This window comes from Scardinius erythrophthalmus (assembly GCF_964197995.2).
Source record: "Scardinius erythrophthalmus genome assembly, chromosome: 8".
Classification (NCBI taxonomy): Eukaryota; Metazoa; Chordata; class Actinopteri; order Cypriniformes; family Leuciscidae; genus Scardinius; species Scardinius erythrophthalmus.
Window position 1 is genome coordinate 37,195,250 of NC_138228.1, and position 20,305 is coordinate 37,215,554.

The following is a 20,305-nucleotide window of genomic DNA, read 5'->3' on the forward strand; positions in this document are numbered from 1 at the left end:
ATTAAAACATAATGAGCTGAGATGAGAACGACTGACATCTCTCTTTTCATACAGATTACATAAACAGAGAATATTTGTTTTTTTATAAAAACTACCTCATTTAAAAGAGGATAATTCAAGCTTCATGCCTGTGTGTCTGTATGCCTGTTTGACTGAGTATTCGCTGAGTTATGGCTCATTTTCGGACACGTTTCAGAATGGACTACACTGACAGAGAGAAAGCAGAACTCGCATCATGTTTATTTTTCTTTATTTGGCAAAAAGCACAACACTTTGCTTTTATTGTGAGTATACACAAAATTAATACACACTTAACAGGATCGATTGATGTATAACAAGCATATAAGATAAAAATTAATATTAGAATTTTGATTCTTTTTTTGCACTGATAAGCAAAAAAACGAGCCTATCGCGCCGACCTCAGGGGGTTAAAGCATAACACTACAGGCAAAACCCCTGTTTTTTCAAGCACTGGATAATTCTGAGATTTTGGTCTATTTTGCAGCCATAACTTTTCTTCATTCAGATCAGTGGAAAGAAAACATCTAAAATACACATTTAAGTGTTTATTTTATAATATGTTATATATGTATCTATATATTTCAATTACAATACAATGTTTTCTCTGCACCGAGTCAGAAATCTCCACTTTAGCACTTGCATACACCAAACGTTTCAGTTTTATTCCCATCAGGTTTTTTACAAAGGGGTTTGCTAATATATAATTTTAGCCCTAAAATTATGGTGATTTTTTTTCCTAGTGGTTAATAAAAATTGTGATAAAAAAAAGAGATATCATAAATCCCCTGTTAAATCTAATATGTCAACAAAATGAAACAATAATTTTGAATGTCTTTATCATTCTGGCTTTATCAATGTCCAGATTTCTGTTCAGGAATTGTATGCAAATTAGTGCATTTTAACTAGATAATGCCTCCATTGCATATTTAAACACCAGATTTCAGATTTGTAATACAAAACAATTGACTTAATGTAGTGTAATTAATCAACTGTGGAAAGTATGGTGATATCTATTAGTTAACATGTTTGTTTACCCTATTCACCTGCAGGGTCTTAAATAATAATTTTTATATAAATTATTAATGATATTATATTATATTATATTATATTACAAACCCATTCATATTATATTATAAACCCATTCATATACACATTCACAGGCCTTTGGATCAAAGTTCACACAGTCCTGAGCAACATAGCCATAACTCCAGGGTACAGAATAACTAAAAAAAAGTGTGTTAGCAGTGTGAACGTGATCAAAGAGTGTGAACGTAATCAGGTCAACTCCTTCAGTAGCAACACAATCAATGTTATTCTTTTCCAGCTAACTGTAAACAGCTGACTGTATTTACATCTTTTAACCCGAGGTCAGCTATTGCGCCGGCGCGATAGGCTCATTTTTTTTCTTATCAGTGCAAAAAAGAATCAAAATACTAATATTAATTTTTATCTTATATGCTTGTGTTATACATCAATCGATCCTGTTAAGTGTGTATTATTTTTGTGTATACTCACAATAAAAGCAAAGTGTTGTGCTTTTTGCCAAATAAAGAAAAATAAACATGATGCAAGTTCTGCTTTCTCTCTGTCAGTGTAGTCCATTCTGAAACGCGTCTGAAAATGAACCATAACTCAGCGAATACTAGGTAAAACAGGCATACAGACACACAGGCATGAAGCTTGAATTCTCTTCTTTTAAATGAAGTATTTTTTATAAAAAACAAATATTCTCTGTTTATGTAATCTGTATGAAAAGAGAGAGATGTCAGTCGTTCTCATCTCAGCTCATTATGTTTTAATCTGCCCCGCCCCCGGAGAGCGCGCGCTATTCAAATGCAAATGAATGAGGCAATCCATGCAAACTGTGAACGCTCCCATATCAGCTCGAGAAAACACATCAAGTTTATTCAGATCATTGTACTTGTTTGCACTGTCTCGCAGCGCTGTGAGGAATAATAATAATGGAAAATGTACCTCAGAAGTGCTGGTATTTCGAGGAGCAACGGATGGAATACTGTAGTAAGTTTTTTTCATTCTCAAGTGAGTCGTGTTTCGTGTGTGAATGAATGAACGGCAGAAATGCGCGCTGTTTACCACAGCTCGCAAAAAGACAGTTTAAATTTGAATCGTGTGTGAATGAATGATCCGCTTTTAGCAAACTGTATTGCTATACTGAGATGAGTAAAAATCGACTGAAATATGTTGAAATAAAATGTATTTGTATAAGCAACGTATTAAACTGCAAATTAACATTTATATTCCTTATAATAAAAACGAAAGACCTATGTTACAGACATGAAAGACAACATTTCGTTGACTAGCTTTGGATAGATTATATATTTTATACTGTAAAATATCTGCCACCTCAAATAAACTTTTGTTTACCCATTTTTGCTAACTTGTTAAATATAGTATGTTTTGTCAATGTAGGCTATAATCAAAGTAATGAATCCTTAACTTTGAAATATGTATGATAAAATGTATACTTTAGTTTTTACAAAGAAAGATTACACTTGAATTGTTGTTGTAATTGTAACCTTTTTAATAAAAAAAATATATTTACAAGGTAGATGTAAACAAATTTTAAAAGGTAAATGTAAGCCTTTTCTTTAAATAATTTTTATTGTGTTTTATTATTGACAAATTTGGGGAGAGGATACATATTCCAAAACTGAAAATACAGTATGAGAATTAACTGCACAATTACTAGACATGTTTTCCTTGGATATTATACAATTTGCAAGCACAATTTGTGAAAAAAAAAAAAAAATATATATATATATATAATTTAGATGCTTCCAACTGTGAACCAATGCTCTTGCATTCTTTCCTGTGGCTCAGACACACACCTGAATGAATGGCTCATTAAGTATGTGGGCCCCATTGTCTTCTCAGTTGTGAACCACTCAATATGCATGCTGGTGTTGGATCGTTGACGCCCTTTGCGCATATTGCCTTTCCAAAGAAAAAGTGTTTTACAAGATTTAAATCAATGTATTGTTTTATGTGAATGATTAGGCAGGATGATTTTCACATCATTTTGAAGAAAAAACTATCAACGACATCTATTAGTCAAAAGTCTTATTGACAAATATTTAGTATGTGTTTTGTGGCCTTATTTCAGAAACTTTAGTTTTTATTTTTTTCAATAACCATTAGGGCTGTCACTTTTGTGAAAAAATCCTGTTCGATTTTTGAGAGATAAGTGTCATTGAATCGATTGTAAAATCGATTTTCCATGTCTAAAGACGTTTCCATTTTAAACGCAAAATATGGGCAAATCCACGGACAACGAACAGGCATTAGGACGAACATAAAGAGGGCGCTTGAGACACGCACAAGTCTGCAATATATCTGATGATTTATTAGCGTGAAGTTTCGTACACAATGACAAACAGGATTGCAACATTCTCGAAAAACAATAAGCAGAGTGGACTGCCATAGCATAAATGAAAAACATTACCTCAGTCTTCAACATGGCTGTTTACACGATTAGAAATGTCAAAGAAATTTCGCCTACGTTGGCGATTGTAGACGCGTTGCCCGAATTTGTATCTAAATGCATGAGACTGTCTGCATACCGGCAGAATTCACAGTTTTGTAGTAAAAAGAGACGCATTATGCAGAAGGATAATTTGCTGTTATGCGTGTTTGTCAGAGCCTGCAGTTGCTGTGTGACGCGCGTTCGCTGCGGGCGTATCGTGACAAGATCGTGACGAGCTGGACGTGCTCCAAGAAAAGACCGTTAAAATCGATTCCCTATTTTCGTTTTTGAAACTTGCGTTGGTTGGTCCAATCGATTGTGCAATCGATTTTCGAACGTAAAGTGACAGCCCTAATAACCATGCATAAACATTATTCTCTCAAAAATACAAACATGTACATCCATGTTGCTCACATATTATGGTAGCCCTGTTTGTGCTAAATAGAGTGTAATTACACCTTTGCCATTAATATGTTTATAAGCAACTGAAAAAAGCACAAATGTCAGGGCATGTCAGAACATCTCAAGGACCCCAAAAAACCCTTAGACCCCAGAGGGTTAATTCAATTTACCAGTTTTCAAAACTGAAAGTTACAAAAGTCAAGCCACATTATGTCGTAAAAAGCCACATTACGTCTCATCTTAGGTCAGTTTGGTGTGGGTAGAAAGTTTTTCTGCCGTGTCTCTCCTTGGAAACCAAATGTCCTTTCCATGTTGCCATGATGTCAGCGATGTCGCCGTGACAACGGCAATAAGGGTTCAAATTTGTGAGATATAAGAAAGACCATAATTCAGAACTGACAAGAGTAATTTATATGGACAGCATTAACCCTTTAGGCGCCAGAGGTTTTTTCCTAAAACGTTCGATTTTGACATCTTAATTTCAAAAGGCTATATCTTAAAAGTGATAAAAGATAGAGACTTTCTGTAAATTAGAGAAATATTAAGGGTGACCCAAAGTTTATGTAGGGATTACATTTTCCCATCTAATTTGCATATTATGACGTCATATGGTGGCGGTCATCTTGGATTATAGAAATTTCATGAAAAGTCACGTTTAAATGCACGATAAAAGCAGCACTTCTTTCTCCCAAAAATGTCCCTCACCTTCTGTATGCTATATTGCACAATACTGAATGCTCAGGTAAATAGTAAGTAGTAAACAAACTGTGTAAATCATTACTAATAAATGGTAGAAACAAACCGAATGCATGTAGCGGTTGGCCTTTTGCTGTAGAGATTTTCCATTTACTACATACAGTAGGCACTCTGATTCCATGTATGGGGCACATATATATTATTCATATGACACACAAACACAAGTAGACAAGACCTGTTTAGTTCAAAAGCTCACTCGCCTCGGCAAGGCACAGATCATGAGTGAGATGACGAGACAAGACGAGAGACAATGTTAGTATTTTTTTTTCTTTTTGTGGTTTTTGTTGATTTTTTTTTGGTTGTTTTTTTTTAGCTGACAAAGACGCACACATCACAAGGACATGAACACACAAAAAAGAACACATATTGTACACTACTAAATGGTCAGGGAAATAGATAGTAAATCAACAGTGTAAATCATTACTAATAAATGGCAGACAAAAAAAAAAAAGAATTTATGTTGCAGGGCTTTTGCTGTAGAGATAATGACTCCCTATCCATCCAGGTGACATTTCTTGTAGTGTTTCATGGTGTGGTCTTGAGATAGACTATGCATAATAGCCCCTCTTCCCCGTGTCACACCGCCTCTGCTCCTGCTACGGCAGCGCGAGCGCGGCCAGATCTGCCTCGCGCGCGCGCCGAGTGTGCACAGCTCGGACTACTGTCATTGTCATTGCAACTCCCCACCCTGCCTCCACGTTGCCCCCTAACTGTCCTATGAATACTTCGACCTTGTCTAACATACCCAGTGGCATTAGACAAAGCCTTCACTACAATACTGTCGCCGCGATTGCGGAGAGGCACACGGTCACCATGGCTAGCGCGGTAAAAATCTCCCGCCTCGTTTCCCACAACACTAACACGCCTGCTAACTTCAATAACGCGATGAACACTCCGACCCCAGGAAACATTGTTCCCACTAGAGGGTGACACAGGAGTGGATTTTCAAACCTCTCCCATCCCACTCCCACAAAAAAAAAAAATTCTGTCCCGCCAATCCCACGAAAAAAACATCCAATCCCGTCCCAATCCCAGAAGAATGACTCCTATTCCCTCCCACTCCCGTGTTGTGTTTTTTTTGACCGGAATCTGTCAGTTACAGTAAAAAAAATACAGTACAGATAACAGCATAGCACAGTTTATGTTACTTTATTGAACTGAAAGCCAGAAGTTTAAACAATGCACATTAAACACATTAAATTTCCTGTAAATCCATGCAAACACACACACAGGCACAAAAAAAAAAATGCATCACAATAAGTGTATTGTGATTGTCACTAACATTTTAGTAACTAAACTGAATTTTATTAGGTTTAGTGACATGTTACAATGTTCACATGGTACAATTTCTGGTAAGCTACACTTTATTATTTTTTCAATTCAATTCAATTATTGTGATTTGATTTAATATAGACTCATTTGGATAAATATTAGGTAGGCTACACAAGATAGGCGTTATTTTTTCTCAAGAAAAAAACAACTCCTCACCTAATGCTGTAAACATAGAGAGAGCCCTATCAGCTGGTAGTAGGCTATTATTTAAGGTTAAAAATAACTCAAATTAAATATAATGCGTTTTTTTTATTATTATAATAACAACAACTTTATTTAATGATATAAGTAAAAATATAATAAATATGTAATATAGAACACATATTTAGCAAAATACTCTCTATAGCTATTTTTTTTTCTTGCCAACTACGTGCTATAGCCTATATTATGTTCATTAAATGGCTTTCCTGAGGTAAATGTGACATAATTGTTCTCCAGCTATGTTATTGACCTCTTCACGCTGATGACAAACACTGATTGATCGATATTATGTACGAGGAATATACATTTCGGTAAGTTGTACTGTTTCTTTCAGTGTTCATTCGTGTTTTTTTTACTATTAGCTAGTAGAGATGATCGGTTCACGTGCGCTAGGGATCGTCACGTAACATTTACAAGCGCCAAAACGGTATTTAATGTTTGAATTTCGTAATAAAATTGACAGAATCTAAAAGCTGAGATTTTTTTATATCAAAGTAACCTGCTCTGTCTAGTCTGTCGGTCTCCGTGTCCTCTTTGCTTCGTGATTTTTCTGTGCGTGAGAAAATGGATGTGTGGCGTGAGAGCGTGTGAATTGTGTGTGTCTAACGGTGAATGCGTGAGAGTTGGCAGCTCTGTCTTATATTATTGATGGTTGGCACTGTATACCAACTTGGTGCATATATTACAGCCACCAACTGGTATGGGTGTGTGGAGCACGTCATTCACTTTACCAGCCACACCAAAGCAAACAGGAGAGCATAAAGAGACAGGGCAAATAGAATTTAGTTCAAAATATAAATATAGAGTTTATTTATAGAAACTGTATATTTGTGTATAAAGTTGGGTATCATAGCTTTATTACGATTCCCGGTCCCGCCCACTCCCGCTGAAATTTTTTCCTGTCCCGTCCCAATCCCGTGATTAATAGTGATTTTGTTTCCCAAAAAATGTCAGCCTCTAGTTCCCATCACTGACATTGGGCAAAGGACCATCTATATTGGCCAAAGGATTCACCATTTGTGCTTGATGTAGGACTATACTTTTACTTTCAGAATCACCGTCATTTTCTGAAGGCAGATAACGTTATTCCCCTTCAGAATCAGGGTCTGCGAATAGAAGACCCAACACTTCATTGCGGGTAAGCTTTATTGATGTCATTAGATAATAATAATAATAATAATAATAATAATAATAATAATAATAATAATAATCTAATGCAAATACTCGCTGACGTTGACAATATTGCTCTGATAAAATGGCTCACTCGCACACTAGCTCCGCTTTTGTTCGCACTGATTCAATGCGCTCTAGCTCGAAGATTTTGTATAGAAACATGACGTTTTTTTGAGTCGGGGATGAAGTATGACATGTCTGCCAACTAGTGGAGGGGAGGTCGAATGAAATTTGACACCCTATTTGACAAAATCGGCCGTTTTATTCAGTGCCGCATCTTGTCGAGTAAACTCGACCGTGGCGCCTAGAGGGTTAAAGACTACAACAACACATACTACTTTACTGCTTGCACAAAATCTTGTTTCTGAAAGCCTGTTTTTAGGAAGAAAGCTTATATTGGCCACGTAGACACTGCAGCTAAATTCGGTAGTCAGTTCACCTTTTAGTACTTAATTCTGTTCCGAATTTACTCCCCAAAAATGCAGGTATCACAACAGCATTTACAAAATTATATGTAGTGTGTATAGAACCGAACTAAACAACTAGTTCGTAATGCCATCCGACTAGAGATATGAAAGATGACAGACGAAAGATACATCTCTGTTGCTTGTTAAAATATATGTGTTATCGTCTATGTATTTATGGTCTGTATGTGTGGTGCAAGAAATCACAGGGAAAGCGGTACGAGCCTGACTCATTCGTGCTGCCAGATCTTGCAAGCCTATATTTTGGAGAACAGAATTACCATCCAATCACAATTCGTTATCGATTAACTTTCAGTTAGTGAAGGCGGGATATTAGAGAGAGCGGAGGATATCAGGTAAGACGCGAAGATGTCAAAGATACATGTGTACATTTAATGAGGATCTTCAAAAAGAGTTTATCAAGTTATTATGCACAGTAAGTTGTAAAAAAAAAAAAAGAACTCGATGCATCGTACTGAATGACACACACCAGAAACGCTCTCTTCGACAGCACACAATGCTGAATTCAGTTCTCTTTGCACTTAAATGGTCAAATACAGACAGACACATTATGTGGATTATCTCACGTAAAAACAATCGGTTATGGCTTAAATGAAAGCAAACAGCTTGGTGAAAACTGGATATAGGTGTCAGTATATTATATCCAAGCATTCGGTCTTGACAGGTATATTAGGCCGCTGTCACTTGATGTTAATAAAACAACAAAAGATGTTAAATAAATGTATACATGTTAAATAAACCTACTGTACCTGAAAAACAGTTTATTTGATTATTTGATCATATTTGTCCTATTCTTTGTAATTTGCTTCTTTTTTATAACTAATATAAAATAACCATATGATATATATAGTTATCAAGAAATAAAATTCCTCATATCTTGAAATAAGTTTTTGGTCATATTGCCCCCTCATATCTTGAAATAAGTTTTTGGTCATATTGCCCACTCCTAGTGGATGCTGCTACACAATAATTTAAGGAATTAATTTAATTAAAAAGTAATTTAGAATTAAACATTAAGTTACTTGCGGCTAATTAATTAGAATTAAATAAAATCATGTGATCAAACGTAACGGTTATAAAACTATTTCATTATCTCATGCATGAACATAATTTGAGTCCTGTTGGATTGCTTTCCATCAGTAAATATGACAACTCCCATCATTCCATACTCCATCACACAGTCAAGCTATGCCTTTGTTATTGTTTTGAATATGCAACCTCTAACAGTGAAAATTACATACTGTGCCTTTAAGCATAAACAAAACACGATGCCTCTGTCGACCTTGCTTTAGTTAAAATTGCTGAACAAAATGAGTCTCTTGTCACTGTAATATTTCTTTGGTCAGAATAGTAGATACCAAATACGTGAGATGCCAGAACGGTGTCAATCATCGCAGTTTTGGGAGCGAGTCGTGTTCTGTACACATATGGAACGATAATTTAAGGGACCCACTCCTGCATTTAAATGCGGTTGTCACTCCTGAAATTTACAGTGTGTACGTGGCCATTGAGGCTTGCTATGACTGTAGTGAGGCAGCGTGTGTGCTGTGACAGTCCTGTTTTGACAGCCTGTCATCACCTGCGCTGAATGGATCATGTCATCCGGAATGAGTCAACGTGACTCTCCACATGTTAAAAAAACATAAAAGGCAAGAAACAGAAGTCACAATGAAGGAACAAAGTGACAGGAGTGCAAGACAGAGCAAAAGGAAGAAACTAAAGGATAGATGATGTAATATTGTATCTGTCGGGCAAATGATCCAGCACATGAAAATGAAACTGTGTGCAAACCATACTAGCAATCATACAGATAAAAATAAAATAAAAAATAAAATAATCTCAGTGCATTTTTTTTTATTTAAAGCAAGCTTTGCTCCTGCGAAACACTAGATTTACATTTACATGTATTACACATTAACTATATTTATTCTATATTTTATTAAAAAAAAAAAACATACTTTTGCGTTTGGACTATGAGATGTACTGTCTTCCTTTCCAGCTGTGTTTTCGGATGTTTTTTTTCTGTGAGATCAAACATATATTAGAAAAAGCCAACTAACTGTGAGAAAAAGTAACTAATGCATTACTTTCTATCAGATGTAGCAATAAGTTACTAAGGAAGAGTATAATCAGGCATTTAATAAGGTATACCATTTTAAATAAATAAATACTACATATACTATAACTATCTGGTTGACACTCCTACATAAAAGGTGGCGGAATCGCACCTTAACTCTGGTTGCCGCATGGCATAAAATAAAAAAAATAAAAAAAAGACGACAACACAGTAGCTATTTTTATGTTCACCCAAATAATGTATAATCAAATTGATGTATGTATGACTGCAAATTTAATACATTTTTGCAGGCAAACATACTTTTTAGATATGTAATCAATGCAAAAGTCACGAAAAACAGTTTAGAGCATCAAAATGTTTACTGATACAGCTTTCATATTATTAAATTGTAGGCTATATTAAATGATTTTATTACTATTGGTAAAAATAAGACACGTTACCGCTCAAACATCATTCATCCTAATTTTTGTAATTTTGTCTAATGTTTTTTTTTATTAAATTGATGGGGTTTTTTTTTGTTTCGTTCTGAAGATGAAAAAGTCAAATTGCATTCTACACACTAAAAAAAAAGTGGAAACACTTTCATTTAAGGTGACGTAGTAACACGTTACTACATGTACTTACTATAGTAATAACAGTAAATTATGCATAATAACAGGTAACTGACCCTAACTCAAACCCTAAGTGTCCTTGTTACATGTTACATGTACTTACCATAGTAATGACAGTAAATTATGCATAATTACATGCAACTAACCCTATAGTAAATACATGTAGTTACTAAATATTACTCAGTACTTCAATATATAATTACACTGTTAAAATGACACCTTAAAATAAAGTGTAACCTGTAAATCTATAGTAATGTAGTTAATTAATATTACCCAGTACTTTTCTGACTAAGTACAATGTGACTTTAGCCCTATTCAGACGGGAATTGTTTCTTATGTGGACGTCTTTAAAAATACATTTGCATGGCACCTCAGTGACCAAACTCATGCATTCGGATGGCGATTTATTCACGTTGGAGGAGCGAGTTTTGTGATCCTATGAACCCGGGAACTCGCTGCTCACGTGGTCAGTCACATGATTGTCTGCTGTAAATAAAATGCTTGGAATAATACGAATAAATTTGTATTGATTTAATAACAGGAAAATAATGTCCTATTTATTATTTAATTATTTAAACACTATATTTGAAATGTTTTTCTGTCTTGCATTTTATCTAAATGATGGATGTCATTTTAAAAATAACTAAATTTGCAGAAATAAGTTGATGCAGCCTCTTTACATGAGGTAAACAAAGCTGCTTGGTTTGTATTTTTAATGCATGTAATTGTACAGTATATATCTAATACATATTTTAAAACTGTATTGTATATATTGCTGCCACAATAACGGCCCATTTCAAATGTTTAGCATTTTAGTGATAAAACTGTACATCTTTAAAATGCATGCAAATTACAGTGAAGCGCAACAGTTATCATACGGTGCTCTGCAGTGGTCAAAAAATGTAAACTCTCTTGTAAACTCAGATGTAGATTCGGACGGCAATTAAATTACCACATGAACTTGGTTTTCGTCAAAAAAACAGCAGGGATTTCAGCTGGGGATTTTTACGCGGGTGGTGGGAGAAAAACACTGACATTCTGGATACAGACAGCAATAAAATCACAGACAAGCCTTGTAAATGTTGATAACACCTTACGTCCCCATGAGAAACAATTATTGTCCGAATATGGCTTATGTCACCTTAAATAAAATAAAGTGTAACCACTATTGTTTCATCTTAAAGTGTTCATGCTACCATAACATTTTAAGTTTAGTCAACTTAAAGTGAAGTTGTATTATGCGACAACTTGGATATTTCAATTATCTTAAGTTAAAGTTATTCTGACGCTAATTTTTAAGTTGTGATAGCTAATTGCAACTATATATATATATATAGTATTTTTTTTTTTGTGTGTATAAATTCGGAATAGGCAGTTGTTGCTCCCATTTTAAAAATGATATTACCAAGCATTCTTTTCGGTCTACAATCTAATAAAAGTTTATCAGAAAAATAATACAACTGCACCCGTTTCTGAATATGATGATCAAGTATTGATCTAAATAGTTTTTATAACAAAGTACAATAAAAAAAAAGAAACATGAAACTTGCTAATAAAAATAATTTTATATATCCAATTTAATAATTTATAACCTAATTAATTTTTGTTTTGAAAATGGATGAGGAAAATATAGCGCCTTGAAAATCTCTGCAGCTCGTCAAAAATTAAAATTGGGCGTCTGTCAAATGAAGGAAGGCTGTTGGAGTTTCCAATGTTAACAAAAAGAAAGGTAAAATACACATCATATTACTTCTGTATCTGAATAAATGTCATAAAAAAAAAAATCACAATTTCATGGGCAGAAGCTGGCTACTTGACAAATGAAAAATCAAACATGTCACTTAAAATAAACTTAAAATTATAAAATAATTGTATAAATACAATGTATTAATGTAATTAATATAATTTTATCTCAAACAAATTAGGAAAATAAAGTGGGTAGAGTGCAAAAAGCTCAAAACTAATTTTAGAATTGTTATGACAGCAGCTATAGACCATTTGAAAAAGTTAAATATAGGCCTACACAAATAAAATGTTTAGGTTACAGCTGCATCTGTCTCTGAGAAAACAACAACTGTTTTGATGTTTTTTTTTTTTGGTTAGTATGCGTTCTCTACCACGTAAAGACACAACTGGCTTCTGGCTTGACTGCATGTTCAAGATTGCATATGTTAAAGATTGTTGCTATTTAACCAAACATTTCACTGTACCAATCTTTTTTATGGATCCTAATATTTGATGAGCTGCCCTGTGTCCAAACCCATGGGCTTCGTGCTTCGTAGCTGTCCCACTTCGCAGTGATCTTCTGATTTCCTAATATTTCCTAATTTAGTGATAGGCCTATTATTCATGAAAACATTAAGCAGTAAAACTGTTGAATTTCAATCGGCTCATTACTCTCTGCATTTTACAAATATTCGGGATGTGACAGATACAATATAATTTGCAATATACGGTAAATATTGAGGGCAGATTTTTTAGCGATAGAACAAAACTTATGCGACTGATTTTTTTTAGGGATGACGTCAGTATGCACGATTTTATTGGTAAAAGGCCAATTGGATAGAAACAGTCTGAATATAGCAAATGTCGCAATTTTTTTTTTTTACACACATTTACTTTGTCGATAAAGTGCAAAAAGTGGTGCTTTTATTGCGCTGACTTTCTCCAGTTCTGAACACGATTACTGCACATGCATTGAAGTTTTTTTTTGGAATACATGTAATGCACATTTAAACTAAACTGTTTGGATTAATGCCAATAGTCAAAACCTTGTGTGTAGCTACTACTGCCTCACAAAGTTATGTCAAAGATGATGAACGAAAGCAAGACACTATCCGCTGCTGAAAAAAAATTGTTAGCCAGAGTGGGACTCTGAAGATGGGGTGTTAGTCAATCAACAGTATGCTTTTTGTATGCTTATGGTATCTCTCTCTCTCTCTCTTTACATTTGACTGATATTTTTTGTTCTTTGTCTACAGCAATTTCTTTAGATATGATAATATCATTATCATGAATTCTTTTGGCCACAATAATCGTGTAGTGAAAACATGACATCATGATAGCTCTACACTAAATATATTCAATTCAACAGTTCATGGACTGTTGTAGCTAGAGGAATGCAAAACTTTGCGGCCTTCACGTGGCCTTCAGCACATGCGTCATGCAAAGCTTTGACCTCCACATGAAAAGTGTTAAAGATAGCATCACAAAAAACTATTTTATAAGGTTGCTAGGGAACAAAGCGGGAATTGGACGAAGTAAACATTAAAAGCAAATGCCATGCAATTTTCAAAAGAGATTTCTGAACAGAAATATGAGCTGATATGAGCTTGATATAAACAACAACAACAAAAAACAAACACATTCTTAGGGGTTCACAAACTTTCTAGCAGCATTGTAACGGCGATGCTTTCAGTACCTGAGTGTGAATGCCAGTCACTTTGCAGAAGGGCAGGGTAAGGTTGGGGGCTGCACCAGTGCTCGGGACAGTCCTGACAAACTGAGCCTTGGTCCGGCTGAGGGACTCATAACTGCCTGGTCGTGAGCAGCACACGTCCATGATGTGAAAACAGGATTTGACACTGTAAAGAGATAATTCAGAACACAAAACCTCAGTTTTGTCAAAGTGTTTTTTATGAAAAAGTCAGAAGGAATGAATCACAAACAAGATTGAGAAATGAAAAGCCGCTCACTGGTTGCTGTGGGGGAAGTCTAGTATGTGCTGCATGGTAACAAAGGGATGGCTAAGGGCGTCACTCGGGGCAATTCTTTCCTCAGCATCTATCAACAACATCTTCTTCAGCAAACCCACAAACTCTGCACGATCAACCTTCTCTGCCAACAAATCACAGCCTTCCAGATTCATCACTAGATTCACCTGGGAAAAAAAAATACACAAAACAACAAAGAGTTACTCACTTAGGTTACTCTTATTGAGGCCTGCATAATAGTGCACATTAAATTGAACACAAGTGTCAGTAAAGACATATATGTTACAATAATTTCTACTGCAAATAAATGCTGTTCTTTTGAGCTTTCTATTCAAGAAATGTATCACATTTGATAATAATAAGAAATGTTTCTTGAGCACTAAATCAGCATATTAGAATGCTTTCTGAAGGATCATGTGACACTGGAGTAATGGCTGTTAAAATTTCAGCTTTGCTATCACAGGAATAAATTAAAAGTATAAAAGTTTTCACAATATTACTCAAATTCTTTGTACTCTATTTTTGCAGCCTTAGTGAGCATAAGAGAAAAGAAAATTTTGTTGACCCCAAACAAATATTGCCAATAGTGTTCCAGTGATCATCATAACTTAAATCAAATACTAGATATAATAGAGGATTGACACACATTTGCTGTCATTAGTGAATTGAAAGGTGCCTGCTGGGAAATAGACGTGATTTGTTCATGTTACACTAACTCGCACAGCACAAAATGAGATTTCTATTCACATTTGTAAAGTAACCGCAGCTCTCCTTGCAGGGATTTTCCACTGGGAGAGAATAAATTGTGATTGATTCTGAAGACTGATGTGGTAAAAGCGGGATTTTCTGTGTTTTGATCCTGATCCAAAGATACGTACATGCGCTATATCATCCAAACAGCTGAAGATGTACTTCCTGGCTTCTTTTGATTTCAGCCCCGTCTCAGTCTCGTGCTCTTCTGTGGACTGAAACAAATGTATATTAAAGATGACACAAAATCAAATAGACCCTCTTTACTGTGATACATGTCCCTGGACTTATAATGCATTATTCATTATTGTGCACACAAATATTTGTTAACATAGTCTTTCATTAAAATGCAATAATGGATGAATTTCAAGAAGAAATGTTCAGCACATAACCCCACAATAAAATAAAAAAAATATATAATAATAATAATAATAATATATAAATAAACTATTGTTATGACTATTAAGATTTATTATTGCATGGTGATTTTTATGATCCTAAATTGAATTCAGTCCAAAAAAATACTTCCATTCCATACTTTCTGGTCATAGTCTCTGAAACATGGGTGGGTAAAAATAATATTAACCATCAATGTAACAGACAAGTTTTCACAATCCAATAAAATCCTGATAGATAAAATAAATTCTAGCCCCACTGAATATTAGATCACATATTGGAAGTGTGAATTGAAATTAATGTTATCTCTTCAACATGCTTACATCATGAACATGATACAGGTGTTCTGGTGTGTGTGTGTGTGTGTGTGTGTGTGTGTGTGTGTGTGTGTGTGTGTGTGTGTGTGTGTGTGTGTGTGTGTGTGTGTGTGTGTGTGTGTGTGTGTGTCATTGTTCTTGGTCTCACTTTAAGTCTCCAGCCAGCATACGGTGAGTCCGACTCCCGGCAAAAGAAGCGAGACGTCTTCGTCCCCACATTTAACAGATGCTCTCCTGGCAGACCCTGTGTCTGAGAAATGTAGCGAATCTGAGGGGAGACAGATGGGAAAGAGTGAAACCGAGCTAGTTGAACTCATTCATTGTTTATGTTTTAACACTGTCCAATGTAAATGGATACGTCAACAAAAGACCGTACTGAACGTGTTATTGAGATCACATGCTGTTTCTAGGCATCTGAAGCAGCACGTGTTTTGAGAAACACACAGAAATGGGTGGATTTATGGAGTCATGCTTGTGTGAAACCTATAGGAGGGTGTGTGTTGCGGTTTTGTGTGTGTTCTTACGTCAACGGCACTGTGGTGCGAGAGAAAGGCCTATTAGATGCTCAGTGTCACATGGGGACTTTCAGAGGTGCAAGTGCTTCAGTGGTACATCTTAAAATCAGATTACATGACCCTTTAACCTCTCAACCCCGGCCAACATGTTTGTGATAATTTGGCAAAAAAAAAAAATATATATATATATATATTTCTTAGTTCTAAACAGCCCGTCATGCTGGAAAACTTCAGAGAAGGATGAACTGATTGAAAGTAAGTCAACACAATAAAAGTTGAGAACATTTGCACCAAATCAGTTTTAAGGCAGTGACACACAAAGACGATGGTCAGCCGTCGGTCAATGTCGAGTGTCTGTCAGCTCAGTTTTTGTGTTGTGTTCTGTACCATTGGGACTTGTCAGACCACGGTGTAGGCTTTTTGTCCAATTGAACAGTTCAGCTAAACAAACCAGTGGACAAGAAAAAAACGAAAATGATGAAAACAAGCAAATGATTAAGTCAAAAGGGCACACACAGACAAACAAATTTAACATCTTCATGTTACCTGAGCATTCTAATACGCGAATATTTCCGTCATGTATGGAATGAAGAAAGTGAAGTCCAACATGATTCACATTCAAAATGGTAAGCAAGCGCTGCTTTGTTTCAGTAGTCGTAGTTTTGGTTTTACTTTTTGGAGTGAAGAATGTAAACTACTACTACCACTTTTCCCTCACACAGGCGCAGAATATTTGTGCTATTTGGCTGTTGGCTGTAGTCTTTGTGGAGTGTTCATTCATGCGAAAAAAAATTTGGCCCAGACACAGGCGTCACAAGGTGACATCACTACTTTGAAGATGATTCGGTCACTCCCTTTAGAGTGAAACCTCACACTTAAAAGTGTAGTTTAGCCAATGAAAATTCTGTAACTATTTACTAACTCCCTCTGACTAAATTCTGTAACTCCCCCCTCATCCCTCATCATACACATCTAATTACACACCACATAGCATAGCAGTCCATAATGATGAATAAAGAAATTCCTGTCGTGGTAATATCTTTCAGTGGTTTGGGTTATAAGTGGTTTCCAGCTTCAGCACAGCTGACTTCCAGTAATCCATCCATCCATTCATTCTCCAGCCGCTTATCTGGGACCTGTTCGCTGTGGCAGCAGGCTAAGTAGATGTGCCCACATGTCCTTTTCCCCAACAACTTCCTCCAACTCCTCCTGGGGGTTCCCAAGGCATTCCCGGACCAACTGGGAGATTAAGGTCCTTCCAGTGTGTCCTGGGTCACTTCCCAATTAGACAGAACAACCGGAAGGAGCTTGAGCGGCACCCTGACCAGATGGCTGAGCTACCTCAACTGGCTCCTTTTTATGCTATTGTAGGGGTGGGTGATACAAGTAAAAATATATAGAGATGTAAAATTATATCTCTATATTTTTCCAAATTTTGGTGATACTTGATACATCAATATTTTTGCATTCGCTCATTTTTTTTTTATGTGAATACTAATAAAGAAATAATGACTACTTGACTGCTTTTTACTCAATGAACACACACAAAATCATTTAAAAATCATATGTACTTAAAGGTTCCAAAATAAATTAAAAAACAAAAATGATTAAAAAAAAGTGCAATCTTCCTACAAAAGTTCTTCAAAAAACAGAAACGTGACACTTTTTACATAGAAAAAGTGGCATATCTATTATAAATAACTATCAGAAATATATAATAATGTAAAATTAAAAAAAGAATAATTTAAGATTCAGCAGTATTTTTTAGGTCAGTCTGATTTGTGACATTGACCCTAGTTGACGAATGAACGTTGACAAAAGGTCAGATTTTGTTTCCATTGCCAAACCTTCCATTGAAGCACAGGGTGCTCTTTGGAACATTCTCAAATAAACAAATGCTAGATAGCATGATCATCAGGTTTTGTCAATGCTGTCTGTCTGTCTGTCTATGTGTGGCAAAACTCTAACACAGGAGTAAAAGCAATAAAAGCTGTAACCTTTGGCTTCCTAGCTACATTTCTAATGGCAACCTTTCAATTACGGTAAAAGTTATTATAATAAGAAATTCCCAACCCTCCAGTTAGATTATTATTGTTATTCTTTCATTGGCATTTAAATCATGCATACCATTTTAATTCACTTTAAAAAAAGGATTTCATCAGCCAACTGGCTAGTAAGTCAGTTTTATTTTTACACACATTTGGCACTTGGTGAGTGCTACAGTAATTCCGCACCCTGTGTGTGTTCTGGGTGTTTCAGCCTCCAAGAGTAACAACTTTATTTTCAAACAGGGATGTATCACTTCAGTACTAGAAGAATATGCCTACATGTCCAAACCTGCACCCAGGGCCACAGTCTGCTAACCTGCATTTCTTCTACTTTCAAGAGGTCTAATAGCCACTTGCTATAACACAGTGGCAGTGTCAAACGAAAGGCTCCACATGCCAGCGAGATGAGGCCCTACGATTGGTGCCGTAAGTGGGCGTTCATTTATGCTATAAATATCATTTGCTGTGCGAGATTAAATTGAACACCCCAGTGAAGGAGGTGCGTGTATTAGGAGTGTGACCCCACAAGCCATTTTAGTCCCTAGACTGGAATCACACCTTAGGCAGTTAGGTGACACCCCAGACATATAATTGTTCAGAGGCGATGTAGCGACGTCCTGTTAAACATACTTAATGTGCTCTTGCATTGCTATCCTTTGGCAGTAACAAACCTCAGTACTCAAGGGGTCGATAGTGTCAGTGTCAAATGTCAAGTATCTAGCTAACTTTTTTTTTTTTGGCTGATTTCATTCATTCAGTCCTGCATGCGGGCGGGTACACACCGGATAAACCGCTAATATTTGGTGGAATAATATATTTATGCTTTCATTTGTGGTGCGGGAGAGGGTCAGGAATCAATAGGTACGGGCAGACTGTGGGTAGAATAGCCAAGAGACTATTTCGACTCAATTGGGTACCCATTGATAGGCAGCTGCTTTCAAACTGGCCCTTGCTTATTTGTGTTCATGTTCTGTAGTCTGAAGACAGTCAAATGTTTCTAATTACAGCACAATTTGAAGAGTTGAGCACAGCAGCATCTGCACGCTGCAACTGAAGTGATTGGCAGCTTCAGTCATTAAAAAGATACTTTTTTTTTCTTGCTGAAATTCAGGTTTTATGATTCCTGTGGGCTGTGGCGTTTTGGGTTTCAGTTAATTTTTCAATCAATATGTACCCCATTGTAAAGAGACCGTGGGGTTAAGTTGGGTGGGTGGGGATGTTGTATTGATGTGTTTTCATGTTCTCAATCTGGATTGATTATTGTTAAAAAATTAAAGAAATATCCTAATTAAAAAAGGAGCACTCTTTGTTTGCTTTCTGTATCTATTCTCAATTTGAATAAAAGTTGTATGTTTCATGCTGCTAAGAGGACCAACGTCCACGAGTTTCAGGAGAGACAACCGCATTTAAATACAGAGTGAATATCCCTGCCCTGAGATAATATTATATGACAATATAGGCTCATTTGGCTATATGTTCTTTTAATTTATGGAGACCTCTAAGCATCAGTATATAGGCCTAGCCTATTTATGCACATTTGTTCAAAATAGCCTGTATGGGCAGAATGTTCACATATAAGCAAAAGTTTTGTAAATTATTTACTTTTGTGTCGTAAAAATGTGATCGGTTTATGTGATCGGCAAGCTGAGAGACCATGTATGGAATCAAAGGAAATAATCAACTGGTTCAGATCAGCGGCCGATCATTTGGAGCATTCCTAGAAACTATAGGCCTACCTATAAAAAAAGTTTTCGTATCCATATTTTTCCTCAAAGTATATGGGTTGCCGACCCCAGGTTGGGAACCACTGATCTAGTGGATGGATCCTGAAACTGTCGGCAAAACCTCAAACAGTAGCTCCACCCGTGTCCTTTTAGAATTAAGTACCGCACACATTTCTGAAATGGTCTCTGCTTCTTTGCAGTGCAAATGTAAATAAAGAACTGGTTGTTTGAATATGTACAGTGCTTTCTTTGTTCAAAAAACACAATGTAAAGGCTAATGTTTTATGTATCTGAGGATCA

At 35.8% G+C, this 20,305-nt stretch overlaps 1 protein-coding gene across 2 annotated transcripts in view; it reads right to left on the bottom strand.

Annotated features, from left to right (window-relative positions):
• The window catches only part of hipk3b (homeodomain interacting protein kinase 3b), a 118,323-nt gene that overhangs the window by 34,385 nt on the left and 63,633 nt on the right, over positions 1 to 20,305 (bottom strand). For both annotated transcript variants that reach the window (XM_081373212.1, XM_081373211.1), the window contains exons 4-7: positions 15,867 to 15,986; positions 15,134 to 15,220; positions 14,238 to 14,422; positions 13,964 to 14,126 (exon numbers count right to left, since the gene is read on the bottom strand). In XM_081373212.1, the coding sequence (XP_081229338.1) occupies positions 13,964 to 14,126; positions 14,238 to 14,422; positions 15,134 to 15,220; positions 15,867 to 15,986 (555 nt within the window). The remainder of the gene's footprint in view (positions 1 to 13,963; positions 14,127 to 14,237; positions 14,423 to 15,133; positions 15,221 to 15,866; positions 15,987 to 20,305) is intronic.